The 13,334-nt window shown below is 30.4% G+C and overlaps 1 protein-coding gene across 1 annotated transcript; it reads left to right on the top strand.

The window, feature by feature from the left end:
* The first annotated feature begins 751 nt into the window (after positions 1-751).
* On the top strand, positions 752-2,297 carry LOC124936196 (basic leucine zipper 19-like). Its single transcript, XM_047476675.1, has 3 exons — positions 752-912; positions 1,033-1,794; positions 1,945-2,297. The coding sequence occupies exons 2-3, from the start codon at positions 1,131-1,133 to the stop codon at positions 1,974-1,976; spliced, it is 696 nt and encodes a 231-aa protein (XP_047332631.1). The 5' UTR covers positions 752-912; positions 1,033-1,130; the 3' UTR covers positions 1,977-2,297.
* The last annotated feature ends 11,037 nt before the right edge of the window (positions 2,298-13,334 follow it).

The following is a 13,334-nucleotide window of genomic DNA, read 5'->3' as shown; positions in this document are numbered from 1 at the left end:
TTTTTTTAAAAAAGATTTAAAATGTATTAATATATATATATATATAAATAAAATAAAAAATAATAATATAAAATAGATGATCAATTAATTAATTTGTTGGATTAGAATGATAATGAAAAAATATTTAATTTTGTTAAGTTATTTAAATAATTCAAAATCGAATAAGGCTTTAGTCTTAACTTATTAGTTGATTTTTTTTAAAAATTTATCAAATTTAATATAGTTATTTTTAATATTTTAATTTAATTTATTAAGAATTAAATATTTTTAGAATACAATTTTGAAGGTTAGTGACGGTATATTTACACAATATATTTTTAAAAAAAGAATATATGCATTTCAATTTTATTTATAATAATATAAGTAATTTTTTTTTTATAACTATGTATATTAAATAATAATAAAAATATTATTTAAGAAAGAGTAATCTAAAAATTAAATAATATATATTTAAACTAAATATTATTCAAGTACACAGTCAAATTGAATTCTAATTCCAAACTAAATGTATTTTATTTAGGACATTTTTTTTATATTAACAAAATAAATTATTTACCCAATTTATCACTATAAAATTTAAGAAAATATCAATAAATTGTGTATTGACTATTTTAAATTATTTTCCTTGTATATTAAATTTAAACATTATTATTTTATTATTTTCAATTTTTCTAGCATCGACAATGGAGAATTTAGAACCGTTCATATTAGTTTCTCTTCTGTCTGTATCAATGGAGTTCAATACCATTTTCCCTTGTTTGAACTTCTATAAATTTCAGATTTTTTTTAGGGTTTGCTCTGAAATTCAGATTATTTCCCTCTCTAGCCGTTTTGCTCTTTTCAGGTCTTCAGATTCGAACCGTCAATTGTATTTTCTTCACTTGAAGATCCCCTTCTTTGAGCACATCAATGGTGAGTGCCTTTTCAATCGATTGAATTCGTTAAGTTTACTGATTTCATCTTGGAATTCGAATCAATTGTTGGACCCATCTGTTTGTTTTTACATTCATGTTCTCTTTATTTCTCTCACAGGGTATTTGTGAACATTCAGCGCAAAATTGAGATCAAGATTATAGTATTGATTAATTGTTGATTAGGTTTCACATTCCATTTCATTTGGAAATATCAGAATGGATGATGGAGAACTTGATGATTTCTCAAACCAAGAATTGTTCACATGTGAAGATATTTGGGATTTACCAATAGATTGTTCAATGGATAACTTCTTTGATGATATTCTGAAGGATAGTCATGAATGTACTCACACCCATACTTGTAATCCACCTGGTCCTGATTTATCACATACACATACTTGTTTACACATTCATACTAAAACTCTATCTGCACCAAGTGATGAGAAGATTGTTGCATCTGATCACGATACTTCTGAATCCACTGAGAAGAAGTCTATGAAAAGGCCTTTAAGTAATCGCGAGGCAGTGCGAAAGTATCGCGAGAAGAAGAAGGCTCGTGCTGCATCTTTGGAGGATGAAGTTGAAAATCTTAGAGCTTTGAATCAGCAGTTGATGAAAAGGTTACAGAGACAATCTGCACTAGAAGCTGAAGTTGTGAGGCTTAAATGTTTGCTTGTGGATATTCGAGGGAGGATTGATGGAGAGATTGGATCTTTTCCTTATCAAAATGTTGCTTCAAAGAACATTAATCCATGTAATAATCTGCAATGTGAAGGAAAAGAAGCAGATTTCAGTGGTGAAGGCTTGAACAGTTGTGAATTTGGAAATCTGCAGTGTTTTCAGAAAAAGAATGGGATATCCAAAGACATCTCAGTTGCAAGTAAGCCTAATGTTTCTTCCTAATGAAATACTTTGCTACTGAATTTTTAAGTTTACGACGGTTTAGAAAGTACCTAATACACATTTTGCGATTACAGAATCTTCAATTGTAACCTTATTACTGTTGCGTTTGTTGTGTAATTCTTTTCAGGCAGAGATGTTCATGCTGCAAAGGCTAGTTGAAGATCGAAACCTCATATAGTGCCTATAACATCTGTTTCAGATCATGTTGTGGTTATCGAAAAAAGTTTTGCCAATAACACCTGCTTTTCGATGATGTTGAGGTTATCGTTACAATTTTTTTTGTGGAATTTCTAGAAACCTGTTTTTTGTTTTGTTATGTGGAGCTTCCACATGTTTTAGTTATTTATTTCTCACATAGGACCCATCTTGTGCTTCGAGAGGCAAAAGTGTAATGGCTATATCATGTTTGTGGTTTTGTCAAATAAACTTATGAATTTGTTTTGGGTTTGATCCAAATTATTATCATGATTTTTTAAAACTGGCATATTACTCATTAATCATACTTACATTATGAAATTATTTGATTTTCACTCTTGAATTTACAAAAGTTAATATTATAAGCTGAGCAATTACTTTTCTATTCCAAGGAGGTAGTAATAGTTCAAAACACTCTATTTCTTGTTTCTATCCATCTTTTATTTATTTCTTATTTCAAAACATAGTAGTTCCAATTGCTATAATCGAGGATTTCAATTCAAAAGCTTCTATTCTCGACTTCAACCCTCATATTGAAACATTCAAAAATAAATCATTGTGTTATCGAGATGTGGGGGGGCTAAACTATCATGAAAATGAAAAATCTTCAATTCACTTGTCTTTTTATTTGTTCAATTTTTAAGGAAGACATTGTTGACTATAAGCTATTATTAAATGTGGTGCATTTTAGGGCTATCACTGAAAAAGAAAAGTCATTGGATATGTCATAAATATCTAAGGGCCACATTCCCAAAAACTTTTAACCTACAATTGTAAATTCAGCAGGTTCCAAGTGAAAAATTAATTTAATCAATTAATGTCTTGAATTTAAAAAAGAATTGTAATGGATCATCCATGACCAGATGTGGTAATGATAATTGAGTCAATCCTAATGGAAATTCTAATCCAACAAATATGAATCTCTAATCATTTTTAATTGAAATTTGATCTAATAAACCAGTTATTCCTAAAGTTAATCTAATAAAACAATGTTTTCTTAATAAAAATTAACTAATAATTTGGTATTATTTAGTTAGTTATAGATATTAGGCATTGAGGTACTTGCTTATCCAATTATTGCTGCAAGTTCTTCATCCTGATGAATTCTCAGAAGCTGCCTCAGAGCTTATTATATGTTGCAAAAAAGCTTTTCCCATTTCTGATACTCAGGAGAAGAGAGATGATGAACTAGATCTAGCAGTAATGGATGTTCTTGTGGATACATTGCTTTCTTTATTACCACAATCCCCAACTTCAATGTGTTCTGCCACTGAACAGGTTAAAATTCTTGAATAGTCTATAGGTTTTCTAAATGAGGTCACACTAGCATTATCAAATGGTCAGTTGAAAAGTCCATTATTCGGACTTAAAACATGTTTTTCCTTATTAATCTTCCTTACCTCATGGACATAAATGGAAATTGAATTAGTAGAAACTTGAAATTCCAATTGCCGGAGGAGAACTGCAAATGACAAGTCATAGATTTATTTGATGTCAATAGTTTTCTCAATCCTTTAGCCCTGTGAAACACTATGCTTATTATTTTGGGTTCCCAGGTCTATGGTAATAATTCATTCCTACTTATATAAGACCCATGATTTCGTCTTGCTTCAGAAACTAAATTGTGAATGGATGTGTCTAAGACTTGTTTTAATTATTTTTGATACACATTAAGGGGTTAAATCCAATAACATGCACCACCATTTCTCAGTCATTGATGCTCTGATTGTATGAATCACTTGTAGTCTAGCTTGTAAAGAATTGATGTGAAATTTGGCTTATATTTTAATTTATATATTGACTTGTGAATCCGATGGTTTAGACATATATTTTAATTTACAAGTGTAATTTGACTTGTTGTGAAATCAAATTTAATTGTGTTTCTTACTCTCTGACATGATCAGAAGAAAGGTGGATGCAGAACAAGTCATTTAATAGTTGTAAATTAACTGTGTTTCTTAACTGTTAAAAGCAATCAAACAGGTTTGATGAATACATTTAATAGTTGTAGTTGTGGATATTCAAGCACACTTTTCCAGTGATCTGTATCATGTTTTCAAATAATTTATTTGGCCTTTTCATGTTTAACCTATTCCTTTGTCACCCAGTTTTGACAAACAAGGACTGAGAATCTAAGATAGCATCATAGAATAATGACAGGTGTTTTCAAATAAATTTATCAGACGGTATATCGTCAAAACCCAGACCCGGATCAGTGTTTCCCAATGGACTTACATTCTGATTCAAATACAATTTCAAATGGTTTAAAAGATATAGTTATCAAACTCAATGTTAGCTGAGACATTTTTCTCATTTATTTCTAAATTTCAGCAACAATCTCGTTTTTCTTTTCTATACTTGCTTTGTATCTCACAGTTCGTCATTAATCATTCATAATAAGTGAGTGAAAGAGTGGTCCTCATCTAATTTCTCGGCTTCAATGCATTGAAGAGTGTTGTTTGTTAAGTTGAATGTGATTAATCTTACATTGCATCGATAATCCAATTTTCCTTGGTTAGTTCTTTTGGGAACTCTGGACATCTTACAACAGATACATAGATACATGTGATTCTCTAGGCGCTTTATAATAAGGTATAAAATTATAATAATTTTTTTTTAATTTTTTTTGTTTTCGATAAAGGAAGTGGCGATTGGTTTATTAACCAATCGCTATATTTTTTAATTTTTTTTTTGATAAAGGAAATTGCGATTGGTATACTAACCAATCGTCAGAGACTAAAGGGAAATTGCGATTGGTAGACTAACAAATCGCCATAGGTAAATTGCGCGTGGACATTCACCAATCGCCGTTGCCAATTAAGGCAACAACGAGAACACCTATACCGATTGATGGCGATTAGTTTATGACCAATCGCTATAGTCTTCTAGCGATTGGTTTGGATGTGAATAGCGATTGGTTTACCAATGGCTAAAAGGTCTTTTTTTACTAGTGACTGTTTAACTATTACTATCTCTTCTACTTATAATATTGTATTTTGAAATTTTGTGAAAATCAAATAATTTCTAATGTATATGCTCCAATTATGATAAGCAAGTTTTAGAAATTCAACACCCAAAATTGAAACGACACTTACAATATATCGTTCTTTTAGTAAACTAGAAAGACTGCTTACAATAATTTTTCTTCTTGTTCTTTTAGTAAACTATTCATATATTATATAAGTTTTGGATGTCGTTATTGAGAGTTACCACGTGGTCTAAAGAGGGAATGAAATTGCTTTTGAAATCCATCACCTTCAGCTCGAAATGAGTAACGGTTATGTCAGAGGTTGAATTTAACACAAAAGGCCAAGGAGACCATCCTTCAATTAACATTGCATTCCCTTTAACCGTAAGGGATAAAAAATTTAGGGTTCGTAAAGTATATATATGCTGTTTTTTTTTCGAAAAAAGAAGGAATATAAAGTTTACCACGGGTCGAAAGAGGGAGTGGAATTACCTTTGAAATTTATCCGTTTCAGTTCGAAATTGTCAACGTTGAAGTTGTCACTCAGCGTCTGCGGATCAAAGATCACTCATCTAGTGCAGGATAGTGTTTCGCCCTTCCAAAATCCTAGCAGAAAAGTAAAAATGATTATGTGAGACGGGTAAAAGAATGAACATGTGAGAGAAATATGACAAACTTATTTAAAGTTATATTAAATTAGAAATAAATTGTAAGAAATTCTAACTAAGAAACTATTCTGAACAGTTTGAACCACAATGAGAAACTATGATTCAAGAAATAAGCTCTCAACGAAACACATGTTAGTTTTCTAATATATTATGTTCATACTTTTAGTAAACTATTAATATATTATATAAATTTTGGATGTCACTATTGAGAGTTACTACATGGTCTAAAGAGGGAGTGGAATTGCCTTTGAAATCCATCACCTTCAGCTCGAAATCGGTAACGGTTATGTCAGAGGTTGGATTTAACTCAAAAGGCCAAGGATACCATCCTTCAGTTAACATTGCATTCCTTTTAGACGTAAGGGATAAAAAGTTTAAGGTTCGTAAGGTATATACTGTTTTTTTTTCCGAAAAGAGAAGGAATATAAAGTTTACCACGGGTCGAAAGAGAGAGTGAAATTACATTTGAAATTCACCCGCTTTAGTTCGAAATCTTCAACGTTGAAGCTGTCACTCAGCGTCTGCGGATCAAAGATCACTCTTCTAGTGCAGGATAGTGTTCCGCCCTTCCAAAATCCTAGCCGAAAAGTAAAATAATGATTATGTGAGACAGAGTAAAAGAAGGAATATGTGAGAGAAATAAAAGATTACAAAGATTTGTATTGTTTTTCTCAAAAAAATGGAAAAGTGAAAAAAAGGATTATGTGAGAGAAAGAAAAGTTTACAAATATTTGTATTGTTTTTCTTATTTATGTTTAATGCCCATTAATTTTTCATTTATTAAATTTAAAGTTTTTTCTTATACGTTTTTCTCTTATTTATATCTTCTTTATGTTTAATGGTCGTTAATTTATCATTTAATACCATAAGAATTTTATGAGAAATATGGTAAGCACGTATGAGCTTGGTGATATTTTTATATATAAATATTTATAATATATATAATAATATATAATTAATAATTATGATAAGAAATATAAATTAGTAATTAATTATGATAAGAGAGAAAAAAATATTTAATAATTAAATTAAGGGAAATAAATATAAATATATATATATATATATATATATATATATATATATATATATATATATATATATATATATATATATTAGGAAAGAGAAAATAATTAAGATAAATAAATTAGGAAAGAAAAAATAATTAAAATAAATAAATTAGGAAAGAGAAATTACTATTAAAATAAATAAATTACCACAAAAGTCCCAAGAAGAAAAGTTATGATCATATTTGTTATTATGATTCCATAAATATGTTTTCTGAATTTTTTGGTGAAGAAATGAATTTAAATGGGATTAAAAATCGATTTTTAATAACCTTTTAAATAAAATAAAATTAGATAATCCTATGTAGCAAATATTTTGTTAAATATTTGCAACATGATTTTGGACCATCAGATGAGCGCCCAAATCTCATCCAACAGCCAAGAACACACCAGACCCCGCTACAACGAATTCAACACGCAATCGCCCACACCAGATCAACTAACGAGATAGACGAACCCCGTTAGTCAATCAGGCTGACCTTGGACGGAATCAAAAGAAACTCGGTGTTCCGTAAATCAAAACGACGTCGTTTACTTTGTCTTCTTCGTTGGGACGCAAGGATCACCGGAAATGCGACCTCGTCGACACGATTCTTCTAGGAGGGACAACGCACGCTACATGAATCCTTATCCCTTCAAATTTCAGCCACGTCCTCCTCTCATCAACGCCTACACTTTGCCCTTATCCTCAAGCCTTATCCTGCCCTAGATAAGGCTGTCAGTTGTCGGATAAAACTTAAGGAATAAGTTTGCCAGAGGTTAAAATCGTCTTATATTACCCTTCCTCAACCGACATTCCCCTACTATAAATACTCCCCCATGGTTTGTAGACCAAATCATCAAACAATCATCCAACAATCACTGGAGTTCATCACCTGAATCCAAACTTTGAAGATTCCGGCGAACTAGTTTTTGTAAAAATATGTTCCGACGATCCAAGTCTCGATCCAGGCCCTTGAATAGCTTCCAACGCCTGAGAGTGTTCTCCCACTGTTGGTATGCATCCATATCGTTTGTACCATGATCTGTGATTGAAAATTTGAATCTTTTCAATTTTTTTTGTTTGATTAGATTTTATCTGTTCTAAGCTTTGATTATGTGATTTCTTTGCTAAGAATCATTATATATATCATGTATGAACTTTTTGTCGAAAGAGAATCGATCAAATCAACCTGAATCAAAAATTTTGAAAATCAAAAACTGTTTTTTTTTTTAAATATTTATGTTCTTGGTTTAAATCTGATTTTTTTTTATCCAGATGCTATACATGTTTGTTAACATGTTAGAATGAATCCCAAATAACTGTAATCGCATTTTGATAATTTTGATCAAACTGAAATTTTGAAATTCAAGCTTAAAATTTGAATTTTTGAAATTATGTGTTCTTTGTTTATTCTAGATTTTTTGATCCAATTAGTTGTTATACATGTTTTTTAACATGTAAGGATGAATTCCAAGTAACTGTTTCATCATTTTGATCATGTTTGATCAAATCTTGTTTTTGAAAAAATTGAATTTTTATTTAATCTTCAAAAATTGTTTTAATGATGTACTTGTTTTGGTTTAGATCAACTATATTCATCTTTTCAAAGTTAATGGAACAAAAATCAGACCTTGAAATGGTGTAATTTGAAAGATTCCAAAATTTGACCTAGAAATGATATTTTAAAATTGATCCTTGTAAGGACTTTAAAATCGTGAATTATGTTAGAGATTTTGTTCTTCATAATAAAATGAACTTACTGTAGCTTACGAATCATGATTTCATGATCCCAATCAAAAGTTATGGAGTTTTGAAATTTTGACCAAAATAAGAACACTCAGTTATAAGATTTTTATCCTAGGACCGAGAAAACGAACCCAGGTTAAAACTTAGGACCGAAAAAACGCACATACATGTTAATATTTTTTAAACAAATTTATTCTAAAAAATATTTAAAATAAGGAATAAATTTAAAAATTAATTAAGACAATTTAATGGTCAAACAAGATTACAAATAAAACAAGAATAAGTTAACCCCGTGCTTATGTAGTACTGTTAAGGTTTGTGAATGTTAGAGTAATTTTAAACCATATTTTTTAAAGAAAAAAAATAATATAATAAAATTATGTTTTTATATAATATAAATTGAAAATTAATATTATTAAAAAAAATAAATTTAAAATTCTTATAAGATGAAAAACAAATAAATATATTGATAATATTATATATTTTAATTATATTTGTTAGTGTTTGAGACACAATCCTCTATAATAATAGTTTGACGGACATGAGACACAAATATCATTTTATCCAATTTCTAATAACTAACGGAAAAATCCTTTCAAACCATTGTTTTTTTTTTTTTTTAGAAAATAGAATAAAAAGACAACACATAAGTCTGTTTGATAGTGATTTTTTTAGTTGTTTAAGTAACTCACTATTGAATCAAAACCATATTAAAATAATCATATCAATAAACTTTTATTCATAAATATATCTATAATTCCGGTATATTTTTACACAATTAATCTCAATTAACCCTAAATTAGAATTTGTGTTAAATTATACCATTGATAAGTGTTTAACCATCTTTTGTTCATACTATAAGACGTTATACAATTTTAAAGTAGTACCACGAACGACACGATCGACATAATCGACACAATTGAAACGAACGGCACAATCGGCACAATCAACACGATTTACATGGTATCAAGGTCGCGGTTCGCTTATTGTGATCACATTGTTAGTTTCTCAGTGTCGTCTGTCAAACGTGCGCACAATCGGCACAATCGACACGAACAACACGATATCGACTCTAATTGCTAGGTCGGTCATTCACCTACAAGCTTGGTTGGAATGTTAGAGTTTCTGGTTTACCCTGTTTTGTATAGCTAGGATTTCTGGTGTACCATATTCTGTAATTGTTCTTGTTTGTTGCTTTGTTCTGTTTTTCAATAAAATGGAATAAAGAAAAACAATAAGTATAAGGAAATCAATGAATTTGTGATGGAAGATTTAAGGGAGGTATCTGAAAAGAAAGTTGATAGGATTGTTGAAGAAATAATCCTGGACAAACAAGAATGTAGCAAAGGTAAGGAACCAATTTCTGTTAAAAATTCTGAAGAAAATATTGCAGGAAAACAGGGAAAAAAATAAGGAATTTGGAAGGTTGGTTATAATGAAAGAGCCAACCTGGTTGGTCTTAAAAACTAGATTACCAAACTCCTAATGCATTCTAAGAAGGGAGAAATCACAATCAGTAAAGAGAAAGCTCATCAAATAACAGTCCAACTCAATATTCATTATCTCTAGGACTATAATTTACTGAAGAAAACAAAATATGAGGAGATAGTTAAATGGCCAGTTGATGCAATGAAGGAGTTGATGAAGGCTCCCAAAACCAAGACCTACACTATCAGGAGTAATTCAACATAGAAAGTCAACGAGGTATGGAAGAATAAAGCATAAAAGAAATTTGAAGATCATGCCTACAAAGGAAAAATCTACTTTGGAGATATCCAAACAAAGGTAGAGGTACTCAACTCTCCTTTTGAATTCAAACTGCCTTCTAAAGTAGAGGAGAATTGCATTGAAACTGAGAGTTTGTGGTGGTTGGAAACTTCATTGGGAAAATAGAGTATCATTTACAACTACCAAAGATTGTTTAATTAAACAGTGGGGAGAAAAGTGGCTTGAAAAAATTTCTGCAAACATACATGACCTATACATGACCTGTACTTCCTGCAGTTCAAAAAAGGCTCAAATCTGAAAGAAATCTTGGATAATGGGCATACTTACATATGATCAAATTGCATGAAGCTGGAAAAGTGGTCAAAAGAGATGAATCTACAAAGTAGATTAAAGGGAACTGCCTATATTTGGTTTAAGCTATGGAATATTCTAACCCACATGTACAATGCTAAAGCGATTAGTCACTTTGCAAGTACAAATGGGAAACCATTATATATGGACCCAATAACTGAAGGAGGAGAGAACTTGTCTTTTGGTAGAATTAACATTGAAGTGCATCCTAGGAGTGTCCTGCCAATGAAAATGGAACTTGTTGACAAAAAAGGAAATCACAATGTCATGGAGATCTCTTATGAATGGAAACAAAAAATGTGTGCTTTTTGTAACACTTTTCTGCACAATAAATGTGGTAAAGCTAAAAAAGAAGAGTAGAAAAGCCAAGAAACAGAAAAGAAAAAGAAGGAAACAGAGGAGGCTAAACTCAAAGATCAAACATTTGTAGAAGAAAACAAGAAGGATTTTGAGAAAATAGAAAACATCGAAAGAAAGAAAGTAAATGGAATTAAGGTGAAGAGGAAAAGAAAATTTTCTATAATGCAAAGGATTATGCCTAAAATGGAAGATGAACCTCAATTTGTTGTTGAGGAAACTCAAGATGAAAACACCCAGAATTTCAAAGTTGAAACAGAGAATTCTAAAGTCGATAAAGAAGATTCCAAAACCGATGTAGAGTTTGAAGCTGAAGCTAAAGATAAGGAAGACAAGAATACAAAAATTCAAGTTGAAAATAACAAAGGTAAAAGTCCTGAAATTCTCAGAAACAATTCTTTCTATCAAATCAGAACGAACTCGTACAAAGAGAGAATTCAAAATGAGAAACAACAATACTCATCATACTCTTCCATACAATCTCCTTTTATCGTTAGAGGAAGAGGTAGAGGAAGAAGAAGGGGAAAAAGGTCTCTCAATGAAGATAAATGGCATGCGAAATTCTCTGGTTTGGATGATTAGGTTTGAACGTAGTCCTTTCTATTTGCAATCTCTGTTTTTTTAGAATGTATGAATGCTACTAATCAATTTTCTAGGGTCTTTTGATTGTCATTCTTAATCAAAGCTAGAATTTGTCTAGTTTTTATTTCCGACCCTCCCACTTTTGGAATTTTAATGAAATAGTTTTAAAATTTCCCCCCCCCCCCCAAAAAAAATACACATTAATAATTTTTTACAAATCAAATATAGGGAAGATATAAATTAATAATGGGCCACTTTCATAATCTATAAAACAAAATAATAATATATATGGTTCAATAAAATAATTTCAATAAATTAAAATGTAATAATACAATAAGAAATTTATTTAATCTAGCATTCAGGGAAGAGGGGCATGGCGTTTGGAATTTGAGCCATGGTATTAGAATAAGAATGAATTATAAAAGATTTTCCTTTGCATTGATGGTCCTTGCATATTAAAGTTGCCGTCTTTTGATTGTTCATTGTTACATCGTAGGAGTAAATCTTATTGTTTCCCATTGCAATAATCAACGTTTTCCCATTGGTTATTGTAAAGCCGACAACGTCATCTAGCACATGCTCTGGTAATCCGATCTCCGATAATGTCATTCTTAGAATTTGAATCCACGGTTTATCACCCTTTTTACTAACTTTATTCCATACCCATATCGTGAAAAGACCTTTACGAAACTTAACCAAGCACATTGTCTTGCACTTGTTCCATGGAAAGATTTTGAGTTGACAGCTACCGTGGTTTCTCCCTTTATTTGCTCTCCTTGGTAATCTCAAAAGTTGTGTTGTTTCGTTTTCCATGTTATAACAAAAATATAAGGGAAATAGTTTTCACTCATACGTGTGAAATAACAATAAAAATCCGAAATAAAATAAACACAATCACCGAAGAACACGTGATTTTCCACCGATAAATTTCTTCCTCCGATATTGAAACGTCGTTGGCTCTTCTCTCTCCACTCCTCCTCTTCGAGTGAGTATACCATGCACTTATATATTGGGTTCCAGTCATCATTATCTTCCATTATAATCATAAGAAAAATATCGCCATTTTTATTATAATTGAAAACTACCTTCAAACAATTATCTCTTTCCCCGTTTGACAAACCAGAAGGTGCAGATACTTGAACCTTCATCCCAGTGGCCGGATTAATTATCACAAAAGGTTTGACCGAATTGGATCTCGTTTGGGCAGTTCTACAAAAGAGAAGACCGCCTCTTGATACGAGTAGTTGAACGTCTCTCAAAAACTCTATAGATTGTGGTTGAATTACCAAGCCTAATGGTTGGCCTATAAGAGTCAAAATCCTTATGTTCTCGTTGGCAAAGTGCAATAAGATGTTTGCTTGAACAAAAAATCGCAATCATCTTTTAGCATCATATTTTGAGTTTGTCTTGTACAAAATGCTGCTTCTTGCGTAAAATTCAAACATTGTTGGGAAGTTGTTGCTAATTTAAAGATATATTTTGCCGTAAACCATATAAAAATCTCCCATGCCAACACATATAAAGTTGTATCATTTAAACTAGTCATGCATCTTGGATCTGTAATAAAGAATAAATAAACAAATATAATTATAATAATGAATAAAATTTTCAATTATCTAAAATTATACACAGTAATTTGGAATTGTTAATAATTTAATATAAATTAAATTTTGAATATATATATATATATATATAAAGAAGATGAAATCCTAATAAACTTAATTTTCAAAAAATTCAAGAGGATTTCATTGACGTGTCCACTGTTTCATACTGGAATATTTAAATTTGATTTTAATTATTCAAAATTATAAAATGAATATATTAATTTCTTACTAGAGATTTATTTTGAAAACAAAACAAGGAGATATTACCAAA

This window comes from Impatiens glandulifera, chromosome 4 (assembly GCF_907164915.1).
Source record: "Impatiens glandulifera chromosome 4, dImpGla2.1, whole genome shotgun sequence".
NCBI classification, from domain to species: domain Eukaryota; kingdom Viridiplantae; phylum Streptophyta; class Magnoliopsida; order Ericales; family Balsaminaceae; genus Impatiens; species Impatiens glandulifera.
Note: the sequence above shows the minus strand (reverse complement) of the source record. Positions and strands in the feature narration are given on the sequence as shown.